We start from the raw sequence: 17,221 nt of genomic DNA, 5'->3' as shown, positions 1-17,221 counted from the left end.
AGGGGGCAGTATTATAGTAGTTCTATTCTTGTATATAGGGGGCAGTATTATAGTAGTTATATTCTTGTATATAGGGGCAGTATTATAGTAGTTATATTCTTGTATATAGGGGCAGCATTATAGTAGTTATATTCTTGTATATAGGAGGCAGTATTATAGTAGTTATATTCTTGTATATAGGAGCAGTATTATAGTAGTTATATTCTTGTATATAGGGGGCAGTATTATAGTAGATATATTCTTGTATATAGGGGGCAGTATTATAGTAGTTATATTCTTGTACATAGGGGGCAGTATTATAGTAGTTATATTCTTGTATATAGGGGGCAGTATTATAGTAGTTATATTCTTGTATATAGGGGCAGTATTATAGTAGTTATATTCTTGTATATAGGGGGCAGTATTATAGTAGTTATATTCTTGTATATAGGGGCAGTATTATAGTAGATATATTCTTGTATATAGCGGGCAGTATTATAGTAGTTATATTCTTGTACATAGGGGGCAGTATTATAGTAGTTATATTCTTGTACATAGGGGGCAGTATTATAGTAGTTATATTCTTGTACATAGGGGGCAGTATTATAGTTGTTATATTCTTGTACATAGGGGGCAGTATTATAGTAGTTATATTCTTGTACATAGGGGGCAGTATTATAGTTGTTATATTCTTGTACATAGGGGGCAGTATTTAAATTTAGATTCTTGTCCCTTTTCTCCTAGCAGTTCATACAGACTCATTACTCTTTAGAGGACAACAATGAGAAATCTCTTCCAAGACCATATTTAAAAAACAAAACATTTACCTTACGTGGGCCTTCTATTTAGTGGTGCCGTTGTAGCATTTAATCAGCTATTGGACAAGAACATGACCAATATATATACTACAATGAGAAAGACTCTGAACAATCATTCCCATCATTGCGGATATTTACCAGCATTCCATCAATAGGGAAAAAAATATCAGAACGTTGGTCAGATCAGGGGCCAAATTGGCTTAAGTATGTATTAATCAGAAACTGTACGTTTCCAGCGCACAATGTCCCCTGTAACCTGCCCCATAAATATTTGGATGTACGCCCCTTAGAATCAGTAGAGTAAAGTCATTTTTCGAAGTCTCCAAAGGAATAACACAGTAAGCTCTTAATCCTCGCGCTTTTCTGAAAAAACAACCAGTGAAGTTACAACAAATCTTAGGGGATTTATAAGACACTTGATCAAAGATAAAGTTATGTTAAACAGCTGCTGGAACTGACAGGCGAGGGGAGCGGAATTAAAGGTGCAGTGCGCAGTATGATATAATAACGAATAATACAGGAAATATTCCGCGTACAGAAGGAAAAGGCATCATGGTGGCTCAGAGGTTAACACATCTGCCCTGCTGAATGGGGTCCTGAGTTGGAATCCAACCAGGGGCAACATCTACATGGAATTATTGTCCCTGGGCAGGGCCGGGTCTAGGTGTATGTAGGCCCTTGGGTGATACAGTCACAGTGGACCACCATGCCCTCAGCTTGACAAACACACAGCATGTTTGCCTTGGCCCGTGGCATTGGCTGGTTGTGGCTCATATGTAGTAGACATCATGTTTATATTGTGCATGATATTGGGCATACTGTGCCAATCGAATATTCCACAGTCAAATGATATAATCACATTGTCCATGATCTGTACTTCCCCGGGTCACAATAAGAGACTTCAGTGTAAGTGTAGATGTGTGAACACAACCTGAGGACATGGACGATCATGTGATTATACAGTTTTATGTGACCGCAGTGAATGGGATAGTTACGGAGAAGGTTGAGTTTGCTTTTTACTACGCTGGTAATGTAAACAGCATTATTAGGTCTCGGGAAATGAATTTTAGTATTTTGTTTAATTACTTTTCATAATTATTATTACCCACATATTTAGTAAAACTGGCCCTTTAAGGCTAGGGGAAGTGTCGGGATGTGATATCACAGTACGGGTGAGTCTGAAGTCTACTCTCAGGGGTCCACATTAGGTGAGGTCAGGGGTTCACAGTAGCTGAGTTGAGAAGATGAAAGAAATTCAGGGGTCCTCAGTTAACGAGTTCAGTGGTCCCCGATAGCTGTACTCAGGTCTCAACAGAAGAGTTCAGGGGTTCACAGCAGTTAATCTCGGGTTCACAGTGGCTGAGTTCAGTGGATTTCATCAATGTCTGTTCTGCCGTTGTTTTACGTGAAGACCAGCAGGCATCATCATGGGGTGTTGTAGTTGCAGCGGACAGACACTAGGGTGGGGGTGGACTGGACAATGATGGCTGCAGCACTTCTTAGACCACGAGTCTGAGACACTCCCACTGTTCTCGGATTGGCCAGAGCTGCCCACATGAGCAGTTCTGTCCAATCAATGAACAGAGAGAGTGTCTTAAACTGAGAAGTCTGAGAAGCTATGTGGCCATTTTGAGACAACAAAGCGGGGACCCTAAAACGGCGAATCCACGGCAGAGGGAGGGCAACTGGAGGACACCAGATAATATTACTCCATATACCCCATCATATTTGTCATTTTGTCCTGAGACCAGAGAGTCACTTTAAGAGTCTAGTTGCTATGGCTATCATAATTTTCCTAACCACACAGCCTTTACAATGGTGTTGTCAAGCAGCATTTCCCTAGCAACCAGCCTGTCTCAGATTACTCGGGGCCAGTAAGAAAGTGGGGCTGTACTATTTCCATTTCTTACTGACATATTAATCAGATAAATTAGGCGGAGAGCCCTTTTAAACTATCATGTTGTATTAAAAGCTGAACCATATAATACAGATGCTATAGGCCACCCTTGGATCTTTACGCCGGGCAGACACGGGGACAGATTTGGACAAGATTTAAAGACACAGGGACAGATTCGGACGAGATTTAAAGACACAGGGACAGATTTAAAGCAATATTTTCTTAAAAAGTAGTAAACTGCAGAATGCCTGGCCTGGGGCAGAGGTGGTCAACCTGCAGATCTCCGGCAGCTGGAAAGCGGATCGCCTGCGACTCTGCCGTCTCCACTACTCAGCTGCTTGAACACAAAACAGATGCAGCTGTCCACAAATTGGCACCATTGAGACGAGCTGTCACTCTGATTGTGGCGCTGGTTGACAATCCAAATATTGTATATAACTCCCTGAAGACCAGGCTGTCGCTCCGACAAACATTGCCAAATGAGAGAGGCAGACGTGTAGGAAGCAGAATAATGTGCACATAAAGGACGACGACGGAGGCGAAACATGGCCGATAGGAACAGTAGACGTACAGATATGTAATTGATATACACGTTCTATAAGAAGCTACCAGCAAAACAAGAGCAAATAGTCGTCAGACATGCTTAAAGGGGGTTTAAATAATTGGATCGGTGAGTTGCGACAAAGCGTTTCCATGAAAGATGAAATCTGATTTCTTGCCTACCGCAGTATGCAACATGTTGAATGTCGTAGAAGGTAAAATGTCGGAGTTTGTGGGCACGGACCACCCACCATGACGTAACCAAAGGATTCGCAACTCTTGATAGCGTGCCAGAACCCTTTCTATGCATTTCAAATTCATGGCACCATGGCCCTATGTCTTGGGCACCAATGGGTGAACACTGAAGGAGAAAACCCCATTATAGAAGACCTGTCCGCTCTCGTGACATGACTGTTTCATTAAATGCCCCATAATATAACAGTTCTGGAGCATCTTTTCATATGCCTTGTGCCATTCCTCTGTTATTCCTCTTGGAAATGTAAGAATAACTTGGTGTTACCATTCTGACACTGGCAGCACTGATTGGACACTGTCAGACTTTGTAGGTAACACCCAATTTCAATTTAATCATACATTTCCAGGAGGAATATAAGAGGATCGGTACGATGCAGAGTTCTAAGACAAGATGCATTGTTATTTTACTGGGAATATAAAGTATTACCTAAACAGACATGTTAAATCTTGTTTTTAAGGGACCTACCTACTATATAGACAAACCACCTGTCTGTTTATGAAGGGAAGATGGGGGTGTGGAGCTCAGACCCCTATAAAAAATATGTTTAATGAAATTATGGCAGCTATTAATGATAAAAAAATATTACATTTGACGAAACTCTGAGTGGGGGTGGGGATTTTGAGGTTTGCTATTGAGTCATACTATTTCTGTGTATGCCGCACGGGGCACAAAAAAAAACATATCTGAGACAAAAATCATCCGTAACAGAGTCTAAGAGGCTTCCTAATGGATAATTACAAACAGTGGGAAACTCCATTTTTATTAGCAGAGTTCCCCTTTAAGATATCAGCGTCAAGAGGTCTACACATCAAAGGCTGCATTCCCAAAACAGGAGTTCTCATTGCAAGTGTTTAACACTTTCACTTGCTTAAATCAGAGGAAAAACATTACTTTGGACAATTCGTGCTCATGAAATGTAATCAGATAATCGCTATCTGCCCCTGCACAGCTCCATCCTTTGTTGCGTTTCACCATAACATCAGGCCATGTATGGCCCGGCTATCACTAAAGCTACCCGCCATGATGCTCATTTCAAAAAGATTTACAGCTGATGAAGAATAGCTGTAGTAGACAGCACCACCTGCAGCTAAAAGCGGGTAATACACTTCTTTTTTTTTTTTCTTTAGTGCATGACATTTTGTCACACAGAATGATGAATTGCGGACCCATTCATTTTTATGGGCCCATGCACACGACCGTGGTTTACACGGTCCCTGCATTGGCCAGGAGTCCGGGCTGCAAAAAAAAAAAGGACATGTCATTATACGGGCCACGTTTGCAGTCCGGGCTTACTGAAATCAATGATGACACTCCGCGGCCGTTCGTGCCGTAATCACGGATTACAGGTGGACCTTGGCCATGGCATTGTGGATATAGCCACAGTATTTTCTTACTGCGCAGTCTAAACATATCATTGGTAATGGCCATGTGGGTTAGATTCTAGTATGGGCAAAAGGGGCAAATGTTCCAGACCCTCCATCATCCAATCACCTCACTATCATAACCACAGGTGGCCCCACCCCTTCAGTTGAGCTCCTCCCATTTTTAACTTTTAGAAAAGTGGCGAAAGTGTTGTAAATAGCCCAAAACTCTAAGGGGGGAATTTATTAAGACTGGCGCTTCATATGCCAGTCTTAATAGGAAACAACCTAGAGTAAGATGCAACTAATTTACTCTTAATAAATATGTCGCATCTAGAAATCTAGATGCAGATTCCAATCAAAAATTTCAATTATTTTTTTACTATTCCGTTTTCAGCTTGTAGTTTGCGCTATTCGTTAAAAAAAAGTGTGAAAAATTCCACCACCAGACACATTGACACAGTGTTTAGCCCAAGAACCTCTTCAGACTTGGTCCGACCCTGGTAACACCCACAAATAGCAGCAAATGGAAAGGTAGATTTCCTAGATATTTAAATTTGGTGCTATTATAAGTTATTTTTTATTTTTCGAATGGCCTCTAATGTTGCATTTATGCTGAAAATGGACGCTGGTTGAGTCTTTGTAAAAATATAGGTCAAGTGGAGTTGCCCTTTAATTCACAAGAAAGCAGCCATTGCACTTGGCCTTGAGGTGAAAGGTAAATTTTAAGTTTTATTTTGGCTCTAATTTCCCATCGTAGTCTTTTTATCTATTTAAAGCTTGATGTTTGTTCCTCTGGCTACTCTTAGCATCATCTCACAGCGGGAGATGGATGATGATCCCAGAAGGACATGCTGGGATCAGACCCGGCGGGCAAGCCTTCATATTACATTTCAGATGTCTTGCTTTCTCTGCACAATCTTAGCGGATCTTATCAGCTGCTGAGCGTTCTCTCTGCAAAGTATCAAATCTGGGATGTAAATATGAGAAGAACATTGATAATGAGAACGAGGTCTTAGCGCAACAGCCCTACATATGAGGAAAACAAAAATAATCCTAAAGCACCGTGGTACCCACAAGCAGGGACAAGGGAGTTCTCATAGCGAACCGCCCACTTGTTACTTGTAAAATGGAAGGATATGAACAAATAAAATCAATGAGAGGTTGTCACAGCCCCGCCCCTATTGCTTATATCATAGATTAACAATATGTTCTTCTTTATATTTAATAGTGTGTATAAAAAATGAAACAGATAAATGATATTGGGGATTAACGAGAGTCTCTTACTGTCCCACCATCTGTAACAGAATACATATTAAAAGAATATAAGGATAACTCATGCCAAATATTTCCTTAAAGTGGTTGTCCACTTCGGACATAACAGATATAATATGTAGGAACCCAGCAGTAAGAGTTCAATTTCTCCTGCAGCGCCACCACAGGAATAAATAAGCATTACACAGTTCTTATTAAAAACAATGTCTGTGTAGGAGATGACAGACAGACAGACAGATAGATATGAGATAGATAGACAGACAGACAGACAGATAGATATGAGATAGATAGATATGAGATAGATAGATATGAGATAGATAGATAGATAGATAGATAGATAGATAGATAGATAGATAGATAGATAGATAGAGAGAGAGAGAGAGAGAGAGAGAGAGAGAGAGAGATAGATAGATAGATAGATAGATAGATAGATAGATAGATAGATAGATAGATAGATAGATAGATATGAGACAGATAGATAGATAGATATGAGACAGATAGATAGATAGATAGATAGATAGATAGATAGAGAGAGAGAGAGAGAGAGAGAGAGATAGATAGATAGATAGATAGATAGATAGATAGATAGATAGATAGATAGATAGATAGATAGATAGATATGAGACAGATAGATAGATAGATAGATATGAGACAGATAGATAGATAGATAGATAGATAGATAGATAGATAGATAGATAGATAGATAGATAGATAGATAGATAGATAGATAGATAGATATGAGATAGATAGATAGATAGATAGATAGATAGATAGATAGATAGATAGATAGATAGATAGATAGATAGATAGATAGATATGAGATAGATAGATAGATAGATAGATAGATAGATAGATAGATAGATAGATAGATAGATAGATAGATAGATAGATAGATATTAGATAGATAGATAGATAGATAGATAGATAGATAGATAGATAGATAGATAGATAGATAGATAGATATGAGATAGATAGATAGATAGATAGATAGATAGATAGATGGTTTCCGTTTGTCTCTGTTGTGCACCGGATCCGTCGTTTTCCCAGAAGCAATAGCGTAGTCGGGGCAGATTTTGACCTGCCTGCACGTTTTTCCCGCGGTTTTCGCCCCTGGCCATTGAAATGCTCGGAAACGTTCATTGCAGGTTTTCTCTGCTTTCCATTGATTTCAATGGGTGGTCCGAGGCAAGAAAGGACATGCCGCTTTGAAAAAAAAACGCCTCTGCCTCCCATTGGCACTATACACAAGGGGGGAGCAGGGTGGCACTATATACAATGGGGGCAGGGGGGCACTCTATACATGGAGGCCAAGGGAGGCACTATATACAAGTGGGTGAAGCACGGTGGCACTATATACAAGGGGGGGCAGGGTGGCACTATATACAAGGGGGGAGCAGGGCGTCACTATATACAAGGGGGGAGCAGGGTGTTGCTATATACAAGGGGGGACCAGGGTGGCACTATGTACAAGGGGGGAGCAGGGTGGCACTATATACAAGGGGAGAGCAGGGTGGTACTATATACAATGGGGAGCAGTGTGCCACTTTATACAAGGGCGGTAGCAGGGTGGCACTATACAAAAGGGAGCTGTGTGGCACTATATGCAAGGGGGACTGGGTGGCACTACTAAGGGGGGCTGTGTGGCACTTTCTACTATGGTGCTGTATAACACTTTACAAAGGGGGAGGGCTGTGTGGCACAATCTACCGTGTCCTGTGTGTGGCTCAATCTACAGGGGGCTGCGTGTCGTGCAATCCACAAAGGAGGGGGGCTGTGTGGCACTATATACAAGGGGAGGGCTGTGTGGCATTATATACAAGTGGGGGCTGTGTGGCACTATATACAAGGGGGGCAGTGTGGCATTATATACAAGTGGGGGCTTTGTGGCACTATATACAAGGGGTGCTGTGTGGCATTATATACAAGGGGGGCTGTGTGGCACTATATACAAGGGGGGCTGTGTGGCATTATATGCAAGGGGGCTGTGTGGCACTATATACAAGGGGCGCTCTGTGGCACTACTAAGGGGGGCTGTGTGGCACTATCTACTAGGGGGCTTTATGGCACTATGTGCTAGGGGGGCTGTATGGCACTATCTACAAGGGGGAGGTAGGGGGCGCTAGCAACAAGTGGGGTGTGACACTGCCTACAGGGGGGCTGTATGGCACAATCTACAGGTGACACTATGTATAAGGGGGGCTGCGTGTGGCACCTAGGGGGGGCCCAGTCAAAATTTTGGTATGGGGCCCAGTCTTTCCCAGTTACGTACGTGGATAGATAGATGATAGATAGATAGATAGATAGATAGATAGATAGATAGATAGATAGATAGATAGATAGATAGATAGATAGATAGATAGATAGATAGATAGATAGATAGATAGATAGATAGATATGAGATAGATATATAGATAGATAGATAGATAGATAGATAGATAGATAGATAGATAGATAGATAGATAGATAGATAGATAGATAGATATGAGATAGATAGATAGATAGATAGATAGATAGATAGATAGATAGATAGATAGATAGATAGATAGATAGATAGATAGATAGATAGATAGATAGATAGATATGAGATAGATAGATAGATAGATAGATAGATAGATAGATAGATAGATAGATAGATAGATAGATAGATATGAGATAGATAGATAGATAGATAGATAGATAGATAGATAGATAGATAGATAGATAGATAGATAGATAGATAGATATGAGATAGATAGATAGATAGATAGATAGATAGATAGATAGATAGATAGATAGATAGATAGATAGATAGATAGATATGAGATAGATAGATAGATAGATAGATAGATAGATAGATAGATAGATAGATAGATAGATAGATAGATAGATAGATAGATAGATAGATAGATAGATAGATAGATAGATATGAGATAGATAGATAGATAGATAGATAGATAGATAGATAGATAGATAGATAGATAGATAGATAGATAGATAGATAGATAGATAGATAGATAGATAGATATGAGATAGATAGATAGATAGATAGATAGATAGATAGATAGATAGATAGATAGATAGATAGATAGATAGATAGATAGATAGATAGATATCTAGATAGATAGATAGATAGAACAATGTATCAATGGCAAACATGTTTATATTTTAAGTCTGTAAAATGAACACTAAGAACCTTTTAAAAAATTGGTAGACCATAAACACTCTAATGTCCTTGGCTACAGCCATGATACTTGGCAGCAATATATATATAACCCTATACTTTTCTGTCTTCTCCTCTAGGAGTGATATGTGGTAACGTCTGGTCTCGCACAAGCCCCTTCCAGTCGGGGTTCCCTCTCTCTTCTCTGGTAAATCCTGAAGACAGTTCCTGGCTGAGACTCCTCAGAAAGACATCTGGACCTCGAGCTTCTAACACAAAGACAGAGAACAAAACCTGCCGTTCAGCTTTTTAGCCTGTGCAATTTATTTAGCCGTAACCTCCTGCGTTCGCCTGGGATATTTTCCTGTCACTTCATCGCACAGCCAGATTTATTTTTTGCTCTCGTGCCAAAGATTTTGCGAAGCTTTGTGTCATATTATTGTCTTAATTCAACCTATTTTTTTTCTGATTTTTGTCCAAAGAAGCTGAGATTTCCCATACAGCTCCTGCACAGGATATCATATTTATTGCCATGTGTGTATGATGGAGTGCCCCTTTAAGGGACATGATGCGTGACTACCAGAGGCTTCCACCAGACTTTATTGACTGTATATTTTTGTCACATGTTGATCCAGATTTGATAATGTGTAAAGTCCCGACGGATGAGGACTTGGATGGGACTTCATGGATCGTAGTGGAAATTATAATATTATGCTGTTTGCCAATTAAATACACTATAATTGCCATTGTAATCAGATTGTGCGCTGTTTATTGTCACACTCGACAGCCCAATGGTCAGATGCTCCGAAATATCCAAATATACCTCGGAGTCAAGGAGATTCTTCTGAGGTCATGCTTGACAGGATCAGTAAAGCCCTGTTCACATCTGCGTTGGGGTCCCGTTCTGACGTTCCGTCTGAGCTTTCCGTCAGAACGGGACCCTGTCAATGCTGACGGATCCGGTGCCCGTGGTTTCCGTTTGCCTCTGTTGTGCAACGGATCCGTCGTTTTCCTAGAAGCAATAGCGTAGTCGGGGCAGATTTTGACCTGCCTGCACGTTTTTGCCACGGTTTTCGCCCCTGGCCATTGAAATGCTCGGAAACGTTCATTCAGGTTTTCTCTGCTTTCCATTGATTTCAATGGGTGGTCCGAGGCAAGAAAGGACATGCCGCTTTGAAAAAAAACGCCTCTGCCTCCCATTGAAATCAATGGGGACAATTTTGGCAGTTTTTTTGGCATTGATTTCGACGCAGTTTAATGCGTCAAAATCAGCACCAAAAAAATTCAGTGTGAACAGGGCCTTATGATTTTATGAATAATTACAGTGGAAATCTCTGTTTTGTGTCAGGGCTTCCTTTCAAATTTGAAGGGAAGTTCCACCTTTGCAACCTATATTCTCCAATGCATCAAATATAAAAAATGAAGAAACTTTGCAAATACTCTCGACAAAAAATGTCCTATCGTTTTGCGTATACAAGTCCTGCATCCACTTTCATGGTACCAGAAAACAATCTCTGTGTAGTCATACTCCCTTTCTCCACTTCTTGCTAACCCACCAAACCATGTTAGGATGAAGTATGGGACCAATGAAGTGGAGAAAGACTACAGGATCAGACTACACAGGGTTTGTTTGTTGTCTGTTACCATGGAGACATAGAGCTATGCATAGGAGCTGTAGGCACAAAATTATAGGAGATTTATGATTAAAGTAGTTATCCCATGAATCCTTTTCATACTAAGAGTCTTGAAATGCTGTTAACCCCTTAGTGACCAGCCCATTTTAGGCCCTAATGACAAAGCTTTTTTTTTTTTTTTCCATAGTCGCATTCAAAGAGCTATAACTTTGTTATTTTTCCGTCGACATAGCTGTATGAGCACTTGTTTTTAGCAAGATTAGTTGTACTTTTTAATGGCACCATTTTGGGGTACATATCATTTTTTGATTAACATTTTTACAATTTTTTAGGGGGGGAATAGAAAAAAACCCTGAAATTTCGACATAGTTCTATGCGTTTTAAATTCACGCCGTTCACTGGGCGCCATAAATAACATGTTACCTTTATTCTATGGGTCGGTAGGATTACGGCGATACCACATATGTAGAGGTTTTTTTATGTTTTACGACTTTTGCACAATAAAAACACTTTTGAACTAAAATTATTTGTTTTTGCATCGTCGCTTTTCAAGAGCCGTCTTTTTTTCTTTTTCCGTCAATGTAGTGATATGAGGGCTTTTTTTTGCGGGACAAGACGTAGTTTTGATTGGTACTGTTTTGGGCTACATGGGACTTATGGATTAACTTTTATTATGACTTTTTGGGGGGCAATGGAAAGAAATAGCAATTTTCGCCATTGTTTTTTTGCTGTTTTTTTTTTACGGTGTTCACAAAACGGTTTAAATTACATATTAACGTTATTGTTTGGGTCATTACGGTCGCGGCGATACCATATATGTGTACTTTTATTTATTTTATAGACTTTTACTAAATAAAACCACGTTTATGGGAAAAAATGGTTTTATTTATTACTGTAATGTTTATTAATAATTTTAATTTCACATTTATTACTTATTTTATTAGTCCCACTAGGGGACTTTACTTTGCGATCTTTAGATCGCTGCTACAATGCTCTGGTATACTTTGTATACCAAAGCATTATTGCCTGTAAATGTGACAGGCAATCTATTAGGGCGTGCCTCTGGCACGTCCTAATAGGTATATGCCCAGGGCAGACCTGGGGGCTTTTTTGAGCCCCCCAGCTGCCATGACACCCCATCGGAGGCCCATGATTGCATTTGCGGGACGCCGATGAATGATAGAGAGCTCCCTCCCTGTGTAAACAAGTTAAATGCTGCGGTCGTTATTGACCGCGGCATTTAACGGGTTAAACGGCCGCGATCGATGTAAACTTCGATCGCTACCGTTGGAGCAGTAGCCCAGCTGTCATCAGACAGACGAGTCCCGGCTCCAGCCTGCACGGGACACCTGTGCAGGACTTAGACTGGGCCGCTGTGAAAAGGCGGCGCCCTAGCCGGAGGGCCCCTTAGTGACCGGCATGAAGAGGCGTATTGGTGGTCACTAAGGGGTTAATAGCGGTTTTATTTGTAATTTAAAATGTTTCTAGCCTAAACAAAATAATGTTTTCATCATTTTTTTCTTCTATGTATCGCCTTTGCTGCTGCTAATCTTTGCTGCTGGGTGCAGGGCTCTAAGCAGGATTAATCTCCTTCCCCCTCAGGTAGCTGATGATATAGTCCCTTCTTACTTAACCCGCAGAAGGGGTCTTCTCAGCCTAGGCTCTGCTCCTTCCCTGACAAGCAGGGCAGAAAGCTGTTTCTATTGACTGTTCTGCAGTGTACAGAGGATCACTGTATAGATACCTGGCTGTGGGTATATTGACAGAATGCGTGACCACCAGCACTCAGATCATTAGATCTATGTGCACATTGCTATAAACTTTGAATACCAGGTGGCGCCATACTATGTAAGTAAATGTCATAACTCTTCACTGGATCATTTATTGAACTGCATGTAAATGACAAACATTATTCATTTTCTAAAATCTATACAATTGAATATGATATTTATTAGTGGGGTGACCCCTTTAAGACTATTGGGAAATCTGCTTTATTTTTCATTTTAAGTCCATTGGAAAAGATTAAAAAATTAGTTGCGATGGGGAACATACCATTTAAAGGCTATGTACACCGTTGAAATCGTGTGGGTATCACTGTGATTGGTTCAACTTTTAAAATACGTTTTATTAAATATTATTTCTACATTTTGAGATGCAGCTGCTTTGTATCCTGTATACAGAGCAGCTGTATCTAGCGCTTAGACCTGAATCCGTCAGGTCCGCCGGACTGGCGGGTTTAGTATCAGCGGATCTACCTGTAATCGATCACATCTAAGTTATGAACTTAGACGTGATGGATAGCAGCTTGATCCTTTGTGTCAGTCCCGCGGACGTGACAGATACAGGTTTCAGCGCTAGATACAGCTGCTCTGTATATGGAATATAAAGCAGCTGTATCTCAAAAAGTAAAAATAATTTTTAATAAAAAGTATTTTGAAAGTTGCCCCTATCACACTGATAGATATATATATATAAACTATTTCAAAGGTGTACAGAGCCTTTAAGTAATTATGATGGATACAACATTTTACCATATTATCTCCTGAAATGTAAGCAGGATCCCAACCTCGAAACATTAGCTTTTGGAGGGCGTATATATAAATCTTTTATTGGGCCAACCCAACGATCTTCAAAAAACACCTCTGGCCACTACATGGAGCACATATGCATACACTCATATAAATTATCACCTGCTGGTAAAATAAAGAAATGCGAGGCTTTAACTGAAATCATTGGACCAAGGCGACCTCTCTACTATCACCTTATCATGACCTAATAGGCCATATGGCAACATTTCTTTTGGAAGTGAAATCTGAAGACGTACCCCCTATTTTCTGGTCCATGCCTTAGGTGGATATGTGTTAAATTATATAAGAATAAACATACCGCATGCTATCAATTTCTATTCTATTTTCACGAGCACACATTCCATAGAGGCAAAGCATGCGGCTGCTATGGGGCCCTTGGAGAGAGGGAGCCCAGCCGTGGTTGGTCCAATCCCCTTTACTACTGGGTGGTAAAACCTGTGCAAGTCTTGAGGAACTGTATAGTTATCAAACATGGGGGTGAAGAATTGGCCCAACACCATGTCCTGGATGGCAAAAACTGGAGCCATATTGGAGGAGCACATTAAATCTATGCTATGGAACCCCCTCTCTGCTATGCAGGCCGCTGTCCATTTCAGTATTTTTATTATTCCCAACAGGACACACATCCACTTATAGATTCCTACTCTGTTTCTTTAAATTTTCCATAATCAGGCCCGGTACATTTAGTCACCGATACGCTTGATTTCATATAAATTCATGGAAAGTCCAGATTTATAAGAAATTACAGAATTTCTCTGCTCATTAGATCTTGGCGGATATATGTGAATTTGAAATTTATACAACACATGCAAATGACCAGCTCTTATTCCAGCCTGATCGATTGAAAACACATGGGCATACTCTAGAGCAAAAGAAGTTCCACGTTGAGTGGTCATAGAGCAGGGGCGTAACTAGTAAAGACTGGTCCCCATAGCAGACTTTTTACTGGGCCCACCTCCCCGACAACTATAACCCCCTTGTAGATAGTGCCACAGCCCCCCCTTGTAGATAGTGCCCTCCCAAAGAAATAAAAAACACTTTTACTCAGCCCCGTTCCCGCGACGAACGGAGCTGCTCCATTCCGCCTTTGCAGCCTATGAGTTGACGAGACGCTTGCGTAGGCCAGCATGATCCGGTGACGTCATCACTCCGGCCTGGGCAGGGATCTTGTCCCAGTGCCTTATAGGCTTCAGGCCGAATGTGGCCTGAATCCTAGTGAATGGCAGAGCAGAGAGCTTTCTCCCTGCTCCGCCATAGTATTCAATTGTGTTTGTGTCCTAAGGACGCAGATGCAAATGAATGTGGCAGACGCCCCAGGCCCCGGATGCCCTGTGCTAGCGACGCCACCATGCATAAGGGGGCCGTGCCACCCTGCCCGGCACATAAATGTGATGTGCTGGGAGGCATGTGCCGGTGGCATAGATAGAGCCATAGACAAAGGATATGCTTTAGGCCTGATTTACACGAGCGTGTGCGTTTTGCGCGCGCAAAAAACGCTGCGTTTTGCGCGCGCAAAAGGCACTTGGCAGCTCCGTGTGTCATCCGTGTATGATGCGCGGCTGCGTGATTTTCGCGCAGCCGCCATCATAGAGATGAGGCTAGTCGACGCCCGTCACTGTCCAAGGTGCTGAAAGAGCTAACTGATCGGCAGTAACTCTTTCAGCACCCTCGACAGTGAGTTCCGATCACAATATACACCAACCTGTGAATAAAAAAAGACTTTCATACTTACCAAGAACTTCCTGCTTCCCCCAGTCCGGGCTCCCGGCCGTTGCCTTGGTGACGCGTCCCTCTCTTGTCATCCGGCCCCACCTCCCAGGATGACGCCGCAGTCCATGAGACCGCTGCAGCCTGTGATTGGCCTGTGATTGGCTGCAGCTATCACTTGGACTGAACTGTCATCCCGGGAGGTCGGACCGGAGTTATCGGTAAGTCAGAACGTCTTTTTTTTTTTACAGGTTCATGGATTTTCGGAGCGGAAGTCACTGTCCATGGTGCTGAACCAGTTTAACGCTTTCAGCACCGTGGACAGTGACTGTCTCCTGACGTCGCGTACCCGAACATTTTTTACCGGTTTCGGTCAAAACGAGTTTGGCCGAACCCGGTGAAGTTCGGTGCGCTCATCTCGAATTTGACACTCCGTTTGGATGTTTGTAAACAGAAAAGCACGTGGTGCTTTTCTGTTTACATTCAGGAGTTTGACAGCTCTTGCGCGAATCACGCAGTTCGCACGGAAGTGCTTCCGTGCGGCATGCGTGGTTTTCACGCACCCATTGACTTCAATGGGTGCGTGAGTGCGCGAAAAACGCACGATTATAGAACATGTCGTGAGTTTTTTTCTGCGCACACGCGCTGAGCGCAATTCACGCATCGTCTAAACTGCCCCATTGACTAATATAGGTGCGTACGACATGCGTGCAAAGCACGCGCGTCGCACGCGCGTATATTACGTTCGTGTAAATGAGGCCTTACTGTGTGATAAGTTCTGGACTACTTGGTAACTTCTACCGCTGTGATTCTTGGTGCAGGAGACACAAGAAAAAGTAGCGATGACGTCAGCATTACAAAAAAGCTAATCTTTTTATTGTTCCATAATGCAGACACCAGCTGATGTCTGTACTATGGAACAAACAAAAAAAAGTGCTTTCTTGGAATACTGACGTCATCGCTTCTTCTTGTGAACCCTTAAGTGGGCTGGAGCTGGCCCATAAAAATGGTCTGTTTCATTCTTTCATCCCCATTTAAAGTGACGGTGATGCTGTTCCCATCCCTATTTCTACAGCCTGGTGCAGGAGAGTCACGTCATCTGATTCTCACTATGCGCCATTTCTGCGACTTTCTTTTTTAACTACCTCCACAGTAGAAGATAACTGTACCATGGCCCTATCAGTTTTCATGGATTTCCATAGGTTCTGTGATATTATCATCTGGCACAAAACATGCCGCCCATTATGATGCCAGATTTTGCTTTCCAGGACAGAAAGGTGTTAAATTCCCTCTCTTCTTGATTTCCATGATCCTTGTGCCAATTCCCCAGCTCCTTGTAGAGAGTCCTATTGATGCAAAGATAAAGTTATTAGTTCTGGAATACAGAAATGAAACATCCAAAATTTTATGTGGTCCTGAAGCCCAAAAATGTCTTAATCCTGAAGGGGTAAGGGCCTGTTCACATCAGCGTTCGGTTTCCGTTGATGGGATCCATCAGACCTTTCCGTCTGAAAAACCCATCAACGAAAAGGCAAATGGAAACCATAGCTTCTGTTTCCATTACCATAGATTTCATTGGTAATTCTTCCGTTGCTAATGGTTTCCGTAAGGTTTCTGTTTTTTTGATGGAATCAATAGCGCAGTCGACTGAACCGAACGCTGATGTGAACGCAACATTATAGACATACTTGCTGGTCTGGATTCTGTATTTTTTCTGAGATCTGGTCGGGGTCTGTATTAGTTTAAGGGGTCTGGTCTGGGGTAAGTATTTCTTTAGGGGGTCTGGTCTGGGCTCTGTATTTATTCTGTGGTCTAGTCTGAGGTCTGTATTAGTATAGGGGGTTAGATCTTGGGTCTATGTATTGTGGGGTCTGGTCAGAGGTCTATATATTTAGGCGGTCTGGGGTCTTTATTTACTTAGGGGCTCTGGACCAGGGTCTGTATTTGCTTAGCGGGTCTTGTCTGGGGTCTGTGTTAGTTAGGGGGGTCTGGTGTGGGGTCTGTATTTGTTTACGGGTCTGGTTTGG

The 17,221-nt window shown here is 41.8% G+C and overlaps 1 protein-coding gene across 1 annotated transcript in view; it reads left to right on the top strand.

Annotated features, from left to right (window-relative positions):
* The window catches only part of ATOH8 (atonal bHLH transcription factor 8), a 38,206-nt gene extending 28,189 nt beyond the window's left edge, over positions 1-10,017 (top strand). Inside the window, exon 3 of the mRNA XM_075848895.1 lies at positions 9,406-10,017. Coding sequence (XP_075705010.1) covers positions 9,406-9,411 — 6 coding nt within the window. The 3' untranslated portion in view covers positions 9,412-10,017. The remainder of the gene's footprint in view (positions 1-9,405) is intronic.
* The last annotated feature ends 7,204 nt before the right edge of the window (positions 10,018-17,221 follow it).

Source organism: Rhinoderma darwinii, chromosome 1 (assembly GCF_050947455.1).
Source record: "Rhinoderma darwinii isolate aRhiDar2 chromosome 1, aRhiDar2.hap1, whole genome shotgun sequence".
Classification (NCBI taxonomy): Eukaryota; Metazoa; Chordata; class Amphibia; order Anura; family Rhinodermatidae; genus Rhinoderma; species Rhinoderma darwinii.
This window is presented reverse-complemented; position numbering and strand designations above follow the sequence as displayed.